The sequence below is a fragment of the Notothenia rossii genome, assembly GCF_949606895.1.
Source record: "Notothenia rossii genome assembly, chromosome: 9".
Classification (NCBI taxonomy): Eukaryota; Metazoa; Chordata; class Actinopteri; order Perciformes; family Nototheniidae; genus Notothenia; species Notothenia rossii.
The window spans coordinates 42,716,529-42,736,210 of NC_136907.1; the positions used below are offsets into that span (position 1 = coordinate 42,716,529).

General features: G+C 37.5%; 2 protein-coding genes across 2 annotated transcripts in view; one reads left to right on the top strand and one right to left on the bottom strand.

Moving 5' to 3' along the window:
- The window catches only part of tgs1 (trimethylguanosine synthase 1), a 39,154-nt gene extending 32,075 nt beyond the window's left edge, over positions 1-7,079 (top strand). The window contains exons 13-15 of the mRNA XM_079652401.1: positions 1,366-1,582; positions 2,658-2,736; positions 4,081-7,079. Coding sequence (XP_079508527.1) covers positions 1,366-1,582; positions 2,658-2,736; positions 4,081-4,197 — 413 coding nt within the window. The 3' untranslated portion in view covers positions 4,198-7,079. The remainder of the gene's footprint in view (positions 1-1,365; positions 1,583-2,657; positions 2,737-4,080) is intronic.
- A 1,197-nt stretch (positions 7,080-8,276) lies between these two features.
- Positions 8,277-19,682, bottom strand: part of LOC307020816 (junctophilin-1-like) — a 94,560-nt gene continuing 83,154 nt past the window's right edge. The window contains exons 6-7 of the mRNA XM_079652402.1: positions 19,173-19,269; positions 8,277-13,949 (exon numbers count right to left, since the gene is read on the bottom strand). Of these exons, the coding sequence (XP_079508528.1) occupies positions 19,189-19,269 (81 nt within the window). The 3' untranslated portion in view covers positions 8,277-13,949; positions 19,173-19,188. The remainder of the gene's footprint in view (positions 13,950-19,172; positions 19,270-19,682) is intronic.

The following is a 19,682-nucleotide window of genomic DNA, read 5'->3' on the forward strand; positions in this document are numbered from 1 at the left end:
CAACTTTGTTTCATTATGTTCCTTTTTCTATTCTGCTGACCTCTACAAGTTGAAGTTCATTTTAATCAATCAAGTTCACCCCATGTGTCAGAGTTGTCCATATTTGTTTGAATTATTATCTGTATGTATATTTTTCTTACTGTTCTTCATATACATAACATATAACCTATAATAATCAGAATGACAATACAAACTCCCGATAGATTATGGAAGCATAGGTTTTTATGAATGTATAAAGCCATTTTAGGTAAGTGTACATATGTGCCAGATTTGCTCCAGTTTGTGACTCTTACAACCTCAGATCCAGTGCCTGGAAACGGTTCCAGGTACCTGCTGTGCGGACTGAGGCTGGGAAAAGGAGTCTTTTTTATTATGGTCCTTGGTCTTGGAATGACCTCCAATCAAGACTAAAACTGAGGGCACTTGTCTCAATAGCATGTTTTAAATTGAAGTTGTCTGAAGTCCTTACCTCCAGCTGCTCTTGCAGTAATAAGTAGTGTAACTTTCTTACTATCCAAATGTGCACAATGTAGTGACTGCTTTTCCTCTTTTGTTTTCTTAGCTATGTTCTCTGTATTTTATATGTCGGTGTTATGTGTAACGTTGCTGCCTTCTTGGCCAGGTCAGCATTGCAAATGAGATTCTATCTCAATGCTTTATATAAATAAATAAAAGTACATTCTACTACTTTCATGTCACTATCCTCTCCATCACCATACAAGTCTTGGGTGGGATGTAAACTTAATTTAAAGGTACAGTGGTTCATGGACAAATGCACTGATTCACAATTGATGTAGCTGAAGTGTAAGAAATGTTCTCAAAGTACTACAAATACTGCATTATCATGGTTTATAATGCCCAACAATAACCCAACACTAACAAGTTAGTCTCTATTATCTGATTTAATCTGATCAGAATATATCTGGAGTGTATTTGTCAGCTGAACATTAATTGAAAGACAGTTAAAGATATGAGAAGTTGCAATATTATGTAAAGCTTCAGCTCTTAAAGATAAAGCAGCAAGGTCATTGTCAACGTGAGCTGCTCTTTTCTTATTATCCTTGCCTCAGCATTCTCCTTTAACCCTAGTTCTTTTAACGATGTATTAAGAAATCAAGTTAAAATGGTCATTCTGATACCATGTCAGCATTAATTGAGATTAAAATGCTCAATTAGTTAATGGGGGGCTTGTATAAAGATAATAGAGCAGAACATTTTTTTAAACAGTTAAGATGGCCACCATGTTTGCAGCCTGTGATGGACTGTCCAAAAGCATGATTGAACATGTTCCATTGTCTATAAGCATCCTTCAGCCAGATCACAGACTCTGTATCTCTCCTCCTCATGTCCTGGGTCTCGTCTCAGTCCTGGCCATCGATATCGACCCGGTGCGGCTGGACTTGGCGCGCCACAACGCTGTGGTTTACAACGTCGCCGACAGAATCGACTTTGTGCAGGGGGACTTCCTCGAGCTGGCGCCCCGTCTCCTTGGAGATGTGGTCTTCCTCTCACCACCGTGGGGGGGGCCGGACTACCTGACTGCAGAGGTGTTTGACATCAAGACGATGATGCAACCTGATGGATATCCTTTTAAAGCAGATTAATTATTATTCACCATTTCTATCCGTTTACTCTAACATGGTTATAGTTTTTGGTAAATATGTTTCTGGTCTTAAGTTCACTGTGATGTTTCAATTTTATTGAGCAAAGTATATCATATAGGTCGTGTTTTTGACTTGATACGTTGTTATTTTATATGTGTAAAAGCAAGATTGCCGCCAAACATTCCCCTAACGTTGCTCCGCCAGTTTTTGAGCAGCATTAGGAACAATCTATTATTATTTGGACGATCGACCGTTAACACTGTGACAATTTGGTGGTTTTACAGAACCACGCAAAATAAAAAGCTGGTCTGAAATTGCTCATGAGAACGTATTTAAGAACTCTACTGGTTCTCTGTGTAGATGGCGTTGCTATGGGGAACAACAAAGGTTTGTAATAACTCTCACCAGAAGGGTAGAAAAAGGTCCAGTAATGACATTTATAAAAAGGGGAGAGTGGGGACACTTTATGCATTTCTCTCAGTTACTCAGAGACTTTTCAGACAAGACTCATACTTATATATTAAACTTACAAATGTGTGCCAATTACCCATACCATTTAAAGATGAATATATATGACAAATTACATTACATACATGCATACATTTGAAAGGAAAAAGTCAGATGTTGCAACAGACCCCAGTCTCCCCTACTAGTTCATTTGGAGTGTGCTAGTTAGATAGCTAGCTTGCTAAAGTCATCTAGCTAGCTAACAAACTGGCTAGCGACCCTCCTGTCATGTGGCGTGGGTTGTTATAAAAGACACTCAACCTATTATCTAATCTAATGCACACACACACACACACACACACACACACACACACACACACACACACACACACACACACACACACACACACACACACACACACACACATACACATACACACACACACACCGATTGCCATGCCTTATGGAGAAATGTTACCTTCATTGTCCTTTTTGCAGAATGTAGGAATGGGGATCGAACTGTTGATAGCTTAACATTCAAATATTTAGAAAAGTCAATTGTGTTTACATCATTAAATATACTCTTTCATCCTTGATATTTGACACATTTCAGATTTTCCTCCTGGCCAAACTGATATCAGAAAACATTGTGTACTTCCTGCCTCGCAATGCTGACATGGATCAGGTGTGTATGCTCACTCTTGTGTTTCGTGCATAGTAAAGGCCATATTTATTGCACAAGAACACCTCATTTACTTTGTAGTTAATGGCTGCTTGATTTATAGGTCACAGAGCACATTAACAACTTTAAAACGGTGTTGCATGATTCAAAAAACAACCTGCACTGGACTTATAAGCAAGTAAACTGTGGTCCAAACACCTGAGTTAGGCATGGCCATCTCATTTCTCACATTGAAATACATTTGGACATAAAGTGGATTTGTATATCAAATTCATTTTGAATTTGGTAATGTAGTAAGTTAAGTTTATGGCTTCAAGGTACATGAACTGTACATTTTCCTCCCTTGAAAATGTACAGTTGTTTCTTCAACAGCTTCTACTACAGAGCCAGTTTGAGCTTCTACTACAGAGCCAGTTTGAGCTTCTATTACGGAGCCAGTTTGAGCTTCTACTACAGAGCCAGTTTGAGCTTCTACTACAGAGCAAGTTTGGGCTTCTACTACAGAGCCAGTTTCAGCTTCTACTACAGAGCAAGTTTCAGCTTCTACTACAGAGCCAGTTTCAGCTTCTACTACAGAGCCAGTTTCAGCTTCTACTACAGAGCCAGTTTCAGCTTCTACTACAAAGCCAGTTTCAGCTTCTACTACAGAGCCAGTTTCAGATCATATTTGGTGGAAATACAATATTAATAATCTGAACAAACAAAAATTTTAGGAAGCTTGTTTGATATACAAGATGATTAGTGACATTGCAGGTGGATGGAACAACACAACGATCTGTGTGTTACCTTTCCCTCAGGTTTCACATTATTAGCTCACTGTCTGACAGGTGGGAAGCAGTGAAGTCATATACTGTGTTACTGTACTTAAGTACATTTTTCTTGTGTCAGGACTTTACTCCACACTTTTTTTTCCAACAACTTTTTACTTTTACTTTCTCCTCCACAAATACCTGTTCTTTCTACTTCTTCAATTTTCAAAACGGACTCGTTTCTTTAGTTTTAATCTTAATTTGGTGGCTTGATCATTATTATTTAGATTCATTCTGCGCCTATTTCAACCTATTGTCTTCCAGAAAACTTGATGTGTTTATGTAAGTTATTTAATGTTCTATTAATATAAAGTGAGGTGCAGTTACCAGCTTGACTCTATACAGTTGGTAGTTATGAATCATTTTTATTTGGGTACATTTCAGAGCGCATACTTCTTTATTTTTACTTGAGTATAGAAGTTTAGTCAGTACTTCTTACCTGAGTATTTTTAAACATGAGTATGTGTACTTCTACTTGAGTGTAGGTTATGTGTACTTCTGCCATCTCTGCTGTCTGATGATATGTCTGTGTGCACAGATCGCCTCTCTGGCTGGTGCCAGAGGAAAGGTGGAGGTGGAGCAGAACATCCTGAACAACAAGCTGAAGACTTTGACGGCTTACTTTGGCAGCTTGATAAAGTCCGACAGCGACTGATGGACCAAACAGGATTTACTCTTCCTCTTAATGAAAAAGGGACAAAAGTGAACTTCTAATCTGTTTCTCGTTGTCACTAGGAATCCATGGAAGTACTAAAAAGTACAACCATTGAATTACTTTTTATACTTTTTGTCATTACACTTTGGGATATGCAAGTCAGAAAAATAGACTAATTATATATTTTAATTGATACATTTTTTTAATGTACATTATAGCTAATAAATGTTTTTTTTTTAATGTTGTTGATTTGACATTATTCATTACTCGTGACATTACTGTCTTGACACTTACTTCACCTAAATTGATTATCGTTGTCTGTAGCTTGAAATGCTAATGAGCTTCTGCTGGCCACGCCCCTCTGATAGATGATTGGTTTAAAAAACACAATGGTGCTCTAAGATTCAGTTGATAAGGTGGGGGGGAGTTTACCTTGGTTGTTTATTGGCTAATGGTTACACATCCCAAAAAACAGTATGACATCACAAAGTGACCAAAATCTGATCAGCTGATTTTCAGACAGGTTCTTATATAAATGGATCAGGAAAAAAAAGAGAATCCTTTTTCCTGAAACTCCTTTCCTGAGTCTTTTAACACATGTGTATGTAGAAAAGACATGACAAAGTGGATTTTGCATAATAGGGGACCTTGGTCCTGAACTCCCTAGGCTAAAATAATGTCAGCAAATGAAGGGCTTTTTTTCAAAAGCTTGTCTTGGTTACAGTCATCAGGCGCTTTCACACCGGAGTACTTTTCCCAGTATAGTTCCGATACAGTTCCGAAAATGTGCGTTCACACCAAAGAAATCCGGAACTAGAACTTAGTTCATGAGAACCTTTTCACCCCCTTTTCAGCCCATGCTAGGGAGCATGTGCTTTCGTGGGAGAAAAAGGTTCCTATGTCTGATTGGCTGGGCGGATTGCGAACCACGCCCCTAAAACTCCCAACAAAGTTTTGTTGAAGCCACCATTCTATTTTCCTCGCATTAGCGTTATTAGCATTAGCCCAGCGCACAAATGCAGAGAGACTAATTTATGGCAACACAAAAGAAAACATGGGAGCGGTGGAGATGAGGAGGTGTCGGCGTTCTTGCGATTTACTCGGAAGGCTCCAGTCCCCAACTCCGGGGACTTCCGGCCGGGGACTTCGGGTAGTAGTATACTCCGTGAAGTTGTTTGCGGCCTGCCAGTAAACCCAAAACAGAAGAAGAAGAAAAATAAGTGACGTTAGCGGCTTCATTTGCCTAATCCTCCCTCAGGGACTTATTCCGGTGTGAACGCGATCTGCTCTTTAGTTCATCAGAACTAAAGAGTTCTGATGAACTAAGTACAGCAAAGTACTTGTTGCGAAAGCGCCTATTATGTTATGTAAAACATTTTTCTGAATATTTGGAGAAGAAAAACAGTAAGGACATCATTTGAAAGCTAATAATCTCCTCTTTTAAACGTGTATGCAACTCGAAATGTGTTTTGGGGTCGATGTGACTCATTTTGTTTTAGCAGGTCACAAATAATCGACAGATTAATCTCTGTTGAAAATAATGATTGGTTGCCGGCTAACCAAGCAACATATAGTTGTAAGCGCTTGCAAAAAATTAACTCAAACATTATTTCAAAACAGTGTAATGGAGAACCTCCACAATCTGGTCAACAAGATGGCGGCACACAGTGGCAGTAACTCAAGATCCTGCAAGAAGAAGCAGCAGGAATGTGATTTTCAAAGTAGTCTGATTACTTCTTCCAGTAAGAGAAGGGTAGAAATATCACAGATACAAAGCGCAGACATAAACCTGGTAAACAAGAACTGAAGAATAATAATGTGCTCTGTATACCATGTAGACTATTTCCTTATTCATTTATTTGTGTCTTTATTTTATTATGAATTCAATTATTTATTTTATGTTCAAATATGTTTTACACATATCTGTTTTATCTGCCCAAAAACTAATTGTTTTCATAGATTGACAAAGTTGCATTGTATTGTGGTTATACTTAGGGTTATCAAATGATCCCACAGATACACCCAGAGCAGCTTCATGGCCTTAAATCACGTTATTAAAAAAAATATGGACTGAATGGAGAGGATTTGTCTTCATGAGCAACTATAAATGAAATGGGAATAATTACTCTCAAATATTTTAAAACCTCCAGTTAAATTTGATATTTAACCAGTTTTTTGTCTTTGTTCATTGAATTCACTTGCCCATAAAGGTGGCACAACAAATAGTAGTATTTCTACCTTTACTGTCAGCCATATAATTAGTTGTATTATTATTATTATTATTATTATTATTATATTATTAGTCCCAGGTGTAGATGCTGTTGTCTGCAGGTTGTACAGATATCTGTATCGGTATCTGTACAACCACCAGGCCCTGGTAGACCCCCACACTATACATGCTGTTGCAATCTGCTGAAATCTTGTGCAAGACCTGCCATGTGCAAAATAAACACTTTTTTGTACTGTGCAATAATCACTTATGTAAAACATACATTTGTATATGTCCTCACACTTTTATAATTATTTTATATATATTATTTCTGTTCTGATATTGTTTTTGTTCTGATTTTATGTAAAGCATATTTCAGCATTAGGAAAAGTGCTATAAAAATGCCATGTATTATTATTATCATTATTATAATGTCTCAACACCTAATATGTTATGTATGTCATGTTAAGATTGCTGCTTCTCATGTTTATCCATGTTTGTCTACTTATTTGCCTTCATTTTTATTCTGATACCAATGTGTGCTCTTCTTCTCTATATTAAATAGGTTAGCTTATTCTTTATTATTGCATGCCTTTTTTACCTGCTATGCCACTTTTGCTGTTACACTGTAAATGTCCCCGCTGCGGGACTAATAAAGGAATTCTGATCTGAACCCAAATGATGTCAATCACTTGACTCCACAACGGTTTTAACTCCAGAAAATTCCCCAAAATGTACTATTTCCTTTATCATTTGGTTATTATAATTATGTGATGTTAGAGAGACGTCACTCCATATTCTCTATTAATCAATAGTTTGTTTACTGTATATCTTTCAAATCTGCAGTCCATACTGTCGAGAACCGAAAATATCCATGTCTTTTGTTGCATCTTTATAAATATAAATAGTGTCAAAAAGTATGTGAACCCTTTGGAATTTCCTGATTTTATGCATGAATTGGTCATTAAATGTAATCTGATATTCATCCAATTTACAATTGTAAAAAAACACACACACTATTGTATTGTTCTTGTCCATTTTGAATAAATCAAATTCACGGGGTACTTAGGAAAATGTTTGTGAACCCCTAGATTTGAACAAAAGCTGGCTGAGTTACAGTAGGAGTTAGCAAACTTTGTTTAATCAGTGCAACAAGATGAAAGTTGTTGTTCAGACTACTTTGACATATAGAAATAACACCAACATTTACACGTTTCTATTCACAAGACTCATCTTCTGAAGTGTGTAAATGTTTAATGGGTGTGATATAAAGCAATAAGAGATTATACATGTTTGTGTATTATAAGCTTGAGCACATTGTGTTTGTCTAACATTGTGATTTAGATGAAAATCAGATCACGTGAATGACCAATTCATGCATGAAACAAGGACATTGAATGGTTCACATATAAAGTATTAAGTAATGCCACTTGCACCATTTAACCTCTGTAGCTTCCCAATTGGGTGTGTGGGCAATTTGACATTTCCTGTGAAAACAGAAGAATTAGACAGACAGTGCGTGTTTTACCTTCACAACATGGTATCATTGTAGCTCCCTGTCTCTGAAGCCTCTGAGTGTTGCAGTCTCCAGACAGGCCAGCAGCTGTCAACCACCACAACTATTCCTGTCACGGAGAGCCGAGCCAACTTTCACACTTGAGTTATTTTTTTAGTTCGAGCATCCCTAATGGAATAGAGCGCTGCAGGCTTAAGCAACAGGGAATGCCCCTGGCATTATGTCATTGCATGACACTGTCACACTGTTATAGGGATCACAAATATGTTTTACATTTCACCGCCGTGATGAATGTCATCATGAATTCCTTGCCGCTCGTGAAGTGAGTTTCAAAGAACACACAAACTCATGAAGTAAAATGTAAACCCTCTTTTTTAATGTATCTCCATAGAAACAACTGCCAAAAAACAAAAACAAATGTTGTCAAGTAAAATAACTGATAATAATAATAATATGTGCACCGTATCACCAGCAGCAGCCGAGATGATAGGTGCGTTCAAAGCCAAACTAATCAAAATACAGGCATACAAGTGTTAGAAAAAAGGCTCTCAGAACGCCTTAGAAACCAAACACAATATACAGTGATGTAAAAATCTACACAGAGACAAAAATGAAATGTAAGAGATTGTCCTGTCGGGGTCATAATGTACAAATAGATGTTCGAGTTCATTCCATACACACACATACGCACTTTAAAGGCTCCTCCTTGATTTGTCAACACCTATTTCACAGAGTAGCTTAAAAACAGCTCCACAGTGACTGATATCATGCAACGAATAACCCGGGTTCAATTTCAAATTTGGGCCAATTATAGTTTAGCCTACAAAAACATTCCTGATACAACGAGACTGTCACATTCTCTTCCCTGTTCCCCTCAGAAACATTTCATCTGCCCATTCTTTCTGTGTCCTTCTCTAACAATAAAAACCTCCTTAAGATCAGACCTGAGTGAAGATGTTAGTGGCTTTAAACTGAACAACTCCCAAACTCCAGCAAAGAAAGCAAAAGATAACAAAACAATTATTTGGAAGATTATCATGATATGTTTAAGCTTCTTGCTGGAGAGTGGGTCTAATGCAGATTTGAGATCAGACTTCCATCCCGCAGCATGCTAACTGTGATTTAATAGAGTGGTGCAGGAATGAGCATGAGTTAGCATTTTACCACTTCCAGTTCCCTCCTCTCATAGTTAACTCTTTTTTTTTCTCAACATAAAATAAGTCAGTAAATACCCCAGTGTTGAATGTCCCAAGTTTCTATGTGTGATTAAGACAACACTTGTTAGCAGTTGCTAAATACTAAACTTCATCACACCGAACCGCCTTTAGCTTAGCGGTGGTGACGCGGCCGCAATGTAGCAGGTTTATAGCCTGACGTTAGCACTTTACTTCTGGCAATTTCATTTATGCTTCAAAAAGCTTAAAAGAGCTGTAACAAGTTACTAAAATAGACTACATAGAATCCTAACGCCAAACATTAGCTGCTTTTAGCTTAGCAGTGGTGACTCGCAGCCATGTGGCGGTGATGTAGTTCCTTTATATCCTAGCTTTCACTTCTGGCGATTGCATTTAAGCTTCAAAAATCATAAAGTTGAGGATATATGTGAAAATTATCCTGCTGAACAAAATGTGTATCATAAATGTGTTTTTGCAGAAGACCCTAGTTTCTGCATTTTCCAAAATCCAATTTCCCTTCTTTTTTGTTGAGTGAGTTCTTGTGATGCTAACTTCCAGGTTGGCCTCAATAAATACACGTCATCACTGCACCACTCTACACCATCACGTTGATTATTTCCACCAGTAAGTTCAGGCGATCTTCAAGAAGCTTCACCAGAAGTCACAACTCTACAGCATATCTGCTCACTATGTCTTCACATTATCTCAGAACTCTGTTTCTTCCATCTACTGTAACCCTTTTCCAAAGAAAAAGAAGACCTTTAAAATATCCTTTAAAATACATTTAATTGAACATATGTGATTTGTAAAATCTATAGGCTATTTCCCACTCAATGGCTTTTAAATTCATTCATTATTTTTAAAGAGTGTCTCGTCCTGCTGATAAGTCACTCCAAAGTGAAAACCAGCCTTGATAAAAAGCTATCAACTCGGATCTCTTAGACCCTAAAACTGGGAACCGAAAATCTAAATATTAAATACATATAAAAGGAAATGTACAGATTTACTTATTTAGTAAAAACACTATTTAAGACCTCATGGAAAATGTATTGCTTTTGTAGAGGGTCCGCCGCAATTTGACGGCCTGTTTAATCGGCTATTCAAATCAACTATTTAAAAAGAAAATCCACTTATTTTCAAGGATCCACGTATTTTCAAAAGATCCAATAGTTTTTTTTAGAGCCACGAGGGACGCTATGTGCATGTAGTAACACATTTCCTATCTCCTAATTTGTATGGTATATAAAATAAATCAATGTTTGTTCTCACTTGGCTGATCTTTGAGTACAGGGTGGTAGCTGTACTCTCAAGATTATTTTGACGAGTGTATTATAGACTTTGAGCTATTTACTATTTATTATTCGGAGTATCTGTGTTATTATCAAAAATGGAGATGGTGGACCGCACTAAATTCCCAGTGTTGGAATGAAGAAGACGCATGTTTCCGATGTTCTCAAACAATGGGAATGGAGCTTTTTAAATTAAACGTTTTAAAAGCTTCATTTTGCAAACAAGTTTCCCACAGTGTCTTTACCTTCTGCAATCCATACCAAACTCTGAATCCTAATCAAACACACACAGAATATATTCTACTCTGACGTCCAATCTAACCAAACAAAACCAGCCGATATCTGCATGCTAAACTCAGCACCACAATGTTATTAGGGTGGAAACAGATTTAAGACGATGATTTTTCTCCAAGAGTAAACTTATTTAAGAGTTCAAATAAATTATCTTCATCAAAATATATAAATATGTTTTCGGTGCGGCGTCATGCGTGTTAGAAGTGGATGATTTCAAAGGGGAAACTCTTTATGTTGAAACCACCAATCACACACCAGCAGCTTAGAATAAATTAAAAACATGAAAACCATAACTCATAAAGATGTCAAGGCCCATTCTGTTGAGAAATGTAGACGCCAAACAAAGCGAAAGCTAACCTCGCTCTCGGCTACTACGGTTACATTTACAGGATTATAGCATGGCCAGAGATAACAATTACTGTTATGATATCACTAATCTGACAAAAAAATAAAATGTAAATAATTTAACCAAAAATGTGATTGCAATTAATTATTTAAAATAAAGCATCTTGTTACAGTTATAACTGAATGCAAAATGTAAGTAATAAAAACATCCAAACAAGATATTTCAAGCCCATAATTTACCAATTATTTTATGAAAAGTTCCCTAGTAAGAACTATAACTTTATGCATCATTTTAGTAATTTACAAACCCATAAAATGAAGCGTATAGACATGTAGACATTTTAGCTTGCTGTAATATATTGAATATTTAACAATATCTGAAAATGAATCATGAGGCAATTGTTACTCAGAACAAGTGATCAAATCAGCGATACAAATACATGAAATATTAGACACCTACTGTTAATCATTATTCAGCTCTGCTAGCAAACGTTATTTTATTGGTAAAAGCTGCATATTTTCCCATCAAAATATGAATAAATAAATAATTTGTTTTCAGCCTCAGGGCTCTGTGGCTGAATAAAAGCTGTAATGGAAAAAAACCTAAGGAAAGCAGTTCATTCTTCAAAGGGCTGATTAATATTGTTATTATGAGTCTGTGTTATTAAAATCCTATGTTTTTGCACTAGTTAAAATGTTAATACTGCAAAATAACCACTGTGAGTGACAGAGGCACCTACACTAATTCTGTAGAAACTGTATGACATAAGATAAATCATTTACATCAATTAAAAAAGATTTCCCTAAAAATTATTTGAACATGATTCTAAAATGATAAAATAACTTTTAATATACTGTGGAGTATGATATAGGAAATAAAAATGAAACAAAAAAAGAGTATGAGCTGCAGCACTTGATGACATGTTGGAAGTATGGGACACATTCCACTTTGTGCTCTGTAGTGTCAGGAAGAATTCATGTTATGTATCTGTCCGTCCATCGGTCCTGATTCAAACCACAGCAGACTACAAATACCAACAGGGAATTTTACATTCCAAGTATTGGTGTGCCCCTTTATCTAAGGACCTCGTGATAACAGGAGGTGAATCTTAATGTATGAAATAGGGCGTCATTAATGGGGCCACATCCTGCTAAAACTATGGGAACACAGCAATGTTATCCTTTGCAGCCCATGTACATGCACAAACACCTATAGAACACACTACAGGAAAGGGAAAACCCCCAAAGCACAATAGGGCCTCTGATCCGATACGGTGCTATACAGCTACCATTCTCCATGTTTGATCATAAGGATTAAATGAGGCAATGTAATGAGGGAACATAAATAAAATAAACATAAACAAACATTTAGGGAAGACCATGTCAAAAGGAGTCTTTCATCTGTCCAATTAGAGACTCTTCAATGCACCATGGAGTAATCGGGTTTGCAAAATTGCAGAGAATCTTTAAAAAAAATCAGGTTGGTTATATTTGACAAATGTTATACCCCTCTGATTGTCTGATTTTCGAATGTATATATATATTTATTTATATATATATATAGGAAGAAAAATAAGTATGAATTTAAAACAGCAGGCAGGCCCCACGGATACAGATCAAAACAGATATGAACAGATCGATTGACAGACTGATAGAAACAGAGCCCCTCTCCCAGGCCGAGCGTTTCACATTCCTGCCTGGGCCTCCTCACCCACCACCACGTCACTCTGTAAAATAGTAAGGCAGCTGTCGGCTTCCATCAGCTCAAAGTGCATCTCTGAACATACCCAGTCGGAACACATACACCCACGCAAGCACACAAAATTCACACACATGCCCACACACACACAAAGAAGAAGCAGACACGTGTGAAATACACTGAGATATCTACCAGCTTGGTTTCCATGCAAAGACTTTTGTGTGGATTCTTATGTACGAGTAGAAGAACAAAAGTTCCTCATCCATCGCAACAACTTTTCCATGCTCACTGAAGCTAGTTTGGCAGCGTTGACTGAATCAGAAATAAAGGCTCCGGTGAAGAGCTCAATTAAAGTGTACTACAGCTCCAAATTGGCTTTCTGATTTCAACAATTTGTTCTATATATATATGATATATATATTGTCCATCCGGAAGTATCTGATGGCAGTTCAATTGATTGAAAGCATGGTCTACGCCCAACATGGCATTCATTACAAAGTAACACCGTAAGTCGCTCTGTTTTTCTGGATGCTCAAACACATTCTCTTGAACTCATCTGGACGGCCCCCATTTTTTAAATTTTAGCAATTATCCACATTTTTCTGAACAGTTGGATGGAAATGGAGCTACAGACACACACACACACACACACACACACACACACACACACACACACACACACACACACACACACACACACACACACACACACACACACACACACACACACACACACACACACACACACACACACACACACACACACACACACACACACACACACACACACACACACACACACACACACACACACACACAAACACACACACACTGCTAAGCCTGATAAAGAATCCATAGTTGGGGAGCTCAGGGGCCCTTTTTTCAAAACCAGTAACTGCTTGCTTCAGCTTTCACTGCACTCTAAGTGGAGTCACAAATCATCGCCAGTCCAATCAAGTTGGACTTCGGCACCAAAGACAGTCATTCAGTCCATCCAAAGAGGATGGGGGGTGGCGGTAGTGGAGGTTTCATCTTTCTTTCTCACACATTTTCCCTCTCTCTCGCCTCCACGTGTTCCCCCCACCCCCACACGTCTTCTCCACCTTCACTCGTCTATTTCCAGTCCTCCGTTTTGCCCGTGTCTGCCGTACTGAGGGGTGCCATTTTTGTAGAAGGCCCCTCTGGCTGATGGAGAGTTAGCGACCTGGGCGTTTGGATGAGTCCACTGCAGGGGTCAGAAGTGTTGGGATTAGGGCTAAATGTTATTGAATGACACATTATAACTACACAGATAATATATTAACCTGTTTAGCCCTGAGCCTGTTTTTAAGGTCTCAGGCTTGAAAATGACATTCCCAGAACAAATACCCCTTCTAAAAGGGGTAAATTAATCATCTTTTTTCTCAAAGCAATGATAAACCTTTGAGTTGGATGTAGAAAAGTCAGAATCAATATATAATTTCTTTATTTTAAAGTAAATTCAGATTGAACATAGTAAAAAAATGTATATTATAGTGTCCGTCCAAAAAAAAAACATTACTTATAGTGAAAACTACCCTTGAATGATGGGATAGTAGACTAAAAGCTTTAGGAATCCAAACTATAACATATAATAAGTACCCTGTATCAAGATTGCAAGTGACATTTGACCTTTTTAGAGAGGTTTAGAAAAAAGAAACATTTCTGGGGTCATTTGGGTGCATTTTCCATATCTATGGCCCCCCTCGGTCGATGTTGATGATTGACATCTCTTTTTAACCGTTAGAGCCAATAAAATTGAGGGGAAGTTCCTAAAATCCGTGTAAACATTACCCATTGGTGAATGCAGCCAGAATGCCCCGGAACCGGAAGCTGTCATACACTCTGGTAGCTCTCATAGCAACTATATATGAAAACTCTGTTATTGACATAAATATGAAGATGGGTTATCAGTAATCATTTCAGACACATTGGATTAACCTATGGATTGACCTTCAGCAGCGTTTTTATCGTTTTAATGCCATTGAACACAACTTTTGATCAGAACAACAGCATAGGTAAGATAATGTCCCGTTTTTGCTCCGTAAAGCTCTGTGTTGTGATGTCTGTGTTTGCTGTCGCGAGTTCCGATCACTCAGTGATGATACTTTTACCCCTAGAATCTGTGGAATCTCAGCTTGCTAATCGATATCTTGTTTGTGCAGATCCGAAATGTAATAAGGGTATTTATACCTAGAGTTCTGTGCTAAGTGTGTTAGCATTTTTTCGCTCAGCGCTCATTTAGATGCTTCATGTGAGACTTGTGTTTTGTTTCGGTAAAGATGGTTTCTTATCGTCAGTTAGCTGAGTTTCTTCCCGTTAAATGGGAATGACACATTGATAGGTTTGTAAATGTTAAGAAGCCCTGAGACACAGTTTCGTGAAGAAAAAGAAAACGCAGCCCCTGCAGGCGGGGGCCTCCGTGTTGAACAGGTTAAAGCTAGAGTCTGTTATCTATATATAAGAAGCGCTAATAAGCAAGTCCAATCATTTAAATCAGACCTGACATAATGACTGCTGTGCACAGATTCATGAGGGGGGGGAGGAAAGTGCAACAAAAGATGCATTAAAATAACTTTAAAACATTGATTACTATACATTTGTATTATGCTTATTTATTTTCTCCAATATTCTCTGTAACAGAGTCAGTCAATTACTTGCTACATCCCTCCTAAAACAAGATAGTCCAGTCATAGCTTAACTATGAGGTAACTAGGTCTGGCCTTTCAAGCTTCTGATTTGTCTAAATCAGCGGTTCCCAACCTGTGGGCCGCGGCCCCCTAGTGGTCCGCGAAGGCATTGCAAGTGGGCCACCAAATAATTTGCAAAACATGATTTGTGTGGAAACATTTAATTATTACGATATTTTTTTTAAAACCCCTTTTCCTTTCTCTTTCTTGATCCTCCTTAGCAATAGGGATGCCAGTGATTATTCGATTATTCGAATATTCGTTACAGTCTCCATAATCGAATATTATTTTTAAAAATCTATTTTATTTATATCTATTTTATTATTATTTATGTTTTTTTTTTCTTTTTCTGGCTTAATTTCAACCAAAATATAGACTAATGCTAATAATAGTAATAGTATTAATAATTGTAAATGGCCATTGGTCACACCAACAGTTTGTTTTACTGTAAACTTGGAGGAAGCCTGCGTGCAGAGCAGACTGCTGCTGCAGCGCTACACACCGACCCCGCCCTCTCCCTCACACGTGCGACTAAAGATGAACAAAACGGCAGGTAAAAATAGTTCCTCCTCGTGGAACTACTTCGAACTTACAAGTCCAAAGGAAGTTAAATGAAACAAACAACGGAAATCCTTTTGTCTGAGTTTTGCCTTTTGCCTTTTGGGGGGGGGGGGGGGGGTCGGTCGATTTTGATCATGGTCAGTTTCTGGCAACCCTACTTAGCAACGGTCATTACATTCCTTGTCAACGGTTTTTCTACTGGATTAACAATGTGTCACATGTTCTAAATTGACCAATCAGAATTGAGTATTCATCTAAACCAGGGGTGCCCAACCTTTTTTGAACAGAGAGCTACTTTTTGTACAACTGAATTTCCCCTCAGGATTAATAAAGGTTTAACTTATCTTATCTTAACTTAAATTTGCCAGTCTGCCGAGATCTACCAGTCCAAATAGACAGCCTACCACAGGTTAAATACACATTTCTACTTGTATAAAACTGACCTTTGTACGATGAATATTTCATAAAATACTGCAGATCCTTTATCTGACCTCTTTCTAATCTACACACATACAAGTATTTAACTGAAGTTACACAACAGTGTAGTTGATACAGAGTTGGAGTTTATTCTCACGTCACATACTACAGTGGGTAATGTGTTCAAGAAACATTGAAAAGTGCTGCCACATATGACACAGGAAAAAAGAAAAGACTCTGAACTCTTTCATTGCCATTATTTAAAAATAGTGTTGCTACAAAAGTATAAATGAGGCTTACTAATAAGACAGCTCAGATCTGAAGCTACACAGGAATCTGCTGCCAAAGTGCAATACAAAAGACAAAATTAATAGAATCAAACCCTTTTTTTGTTGCATTTTAGTAGAGTAAAAAAAGAAATGCCTTTAAAATAGGATGCAAGCAACACTAGTTTCTTAACCTGAATTGATAATAGGCTATAATCCATTTAAGTTTGCATTCTTATACCATTTTGTACAATCATTATAATGAATAAGTATAAACAACTAAAACTTACAGCTGATTAATAACGGTATCTAACTTGAGTTTTTATTATATCAAAAACCTGTTGAAATGCTACTGTTTTTACTGTCCCCCAAAAGCGTGTCGGCAGCCTCCATGAATGCTTCTTTCACAACTTCGCCGTCTTTGAAAGACTTCATGTGTTTTGCAAGAACGTGACTGACACGATAAGATGCTATGGTAGCAGCCTTGCTCTTGTTGTTGGGCCTGGTGAAAATGGACTGCTGTTCATTTAGCTGTCCTTTCAGGCCCCTCCCCTTTTGGGAGCGTAGGGCAGAATTAGGAGGGAATTCCGTCTCGTAGCGTTTGTGCACTGTTTTGAAATGCCGCTCCTAAATTACCCTTCTTCGATAAAGCCACGCTCGCATTGCAGATGAGACAGATGGACTTTGAATTGGAATAGATACAAACATAATCATCCTCTCACTCGGAGTAAAAATTATATATTTTGGGCTTTTTTGCTACCGCCATACTTGCGGTCTTGTGTGTGTGCGGACTGTCACTCCTGTTCACACGGACAACGTCAGCGAACTAGTTTGGACTGCCCACCAGCCCCGCCCTGACACATGGGGTCACGCCGGCCAATCACAAAGCTTTGATGCGTCCAAGTGCATTATTCTAGCACAGGAAGATTATGTTATAGGACATTAACGATAAAACTGAATATTGTTGTTCTATTTTTAGACACATCTCGCGATCGACTGGTTGGGCACCCCTGATCTAAACCGTGTAATACACATGTCTGTTTGTTACTGATGGCCAGCCCCTTTTCTAATTAAAATAAAAAGTGCTTTATTTAGCCTCCGTATTGTTTATGGTTGAATGTGGGCCGCAAATCTTTTTAGATTCTTAAGTGGGCCCTGAATTGAAAAAGGTTGGGAGCCACTGGTCTAAATAATGAGGCAAGTTAAATATCATTAAGTTTGTATGCAGATATTAAGAGCAATACAGTGGTGCAGGAATGAGTCCTAAAACCTTGACATAAGTTAGCATTTTACCACTTCCAGTTCCCTTGTCTCTTAAGTCCAGAGTTTTTAAACATGTTTTTGATAAAATGCCTAACATAAGGTTGGTGGTTAACACAAGCTTACGGGATTTTTATGTTGTGTTCTACCACATAACATACATCAGTAAATACCCAACTGTTGAATGTCATCAAGACATGTATTAGCATACATTAGCAGCCTTTAGCTTAGCAGAGGTGATGCACAGCTATTCCACTCATAGCTCATTTAAAGCCTAAAGTGGTGTTAATAAGTCAAAACTATCCTTGTTTAGCAAAGATCTTGCTCTCTGTAATATTCCACAAACAAATGGAAAAAGAACACTGTTTTTTGCCCTTGTGATGCTAACTTCCATGTCGGCCGACAGAAAAACGTTATCACTGAACCGCTCTTCACACAACAGTTAAAACAAAAGAGGAAAAGTGTAACAGGAGAATTAGAATAAATAATTTGTGTCTCAACATCTTCTAACCTAAACGGTTAACACCAGCATGTCATCTCGCTTATTAACTAGCAATATCACATAAAAAACTAAAGTTAAATATCATTAAGTGTGTGGGGTTACAGGATTTGTTAAAAAGCCACTATCACAACTAGCACTGCTTTGGAAACTCCTAGAAGTTTATACTCCAGCAGAGATAGGGCTGCATCTTTGCCAAAACCATAAATTAGCCGTTCTCTTGTAATATAAAAGTTAAACTTATTGTTACAATTTTGAACAAGTATGAAAGCTAACTAACTTCGCCTTACATTTTATTTGTCAGATAGTTAGACAAACTTAACAGTCAACTATTTTTGAAATGTTTATATTTTATAATTGTTTATACTCTTTTACATTTATAATGATGGTCAATGTAAGAACTGTCATATGTTATAGGAAGATGTGAGAAGACAGCAAAGAAACAATCACTGAGTGCAAGTCAGCAAAAATTGAATTGAACATGTTGATGTCTCTTTTTACTGCCAAACATACAGCTTAGGTTCTTCATTAAAAATAAACAACTTATCATTTAGAGAGAATATGAACAATGTATTGTATACATACCACATTGCATTAAACATTCACCTGATTTTGAATTGTTTAAAATGATTCACATAACACAGAACCATTTATAAACTAACCACAACCACAGTTCCAGTTCATGTTCAGTTTTAGTCCTAAGCAGATTGTCTTTAGAACTTTTAGTAAACTCTTACCTGGGTTCAGATGTGGTCAGGTGAGGAAATGGACAAAAATGATTGCAAGGCCTACATTCAACAGCATCACTAAAGCCACCAAGATAGAGTTCGGGCCCTGTGAAGACACAAGAAGAGGTTATGTTGCATTATGTGTTCTGGATGAAGCAATGCTAGTTTAACACATACTGTATGGAACACAAACACACACATGTAGTGAATGTTTGATAACCTTAAGCAGCATTTTCCAATAGATTAGCTCTCATAAAGTGACTCTAATTGCCCAACTGGCTAACAAACTACGTTGCTGATTGGCTGGTTAACACAGGGCAGTAAGCAATTTAAGAATATTGTTCATTTTGTACCCTATGTGTGTAATTCTCCAATGTTTTCTATTTTTGCTTTTTTCTCTAACGAGGAGTTTACAGCACTCTGACTGATATTAGAAAAAAAACACATTTTCACAATCTACACCTCTTGTCTACAATCCAATGAAAGAATGGTTTTAGATATAAGAAGCATACAGAAATC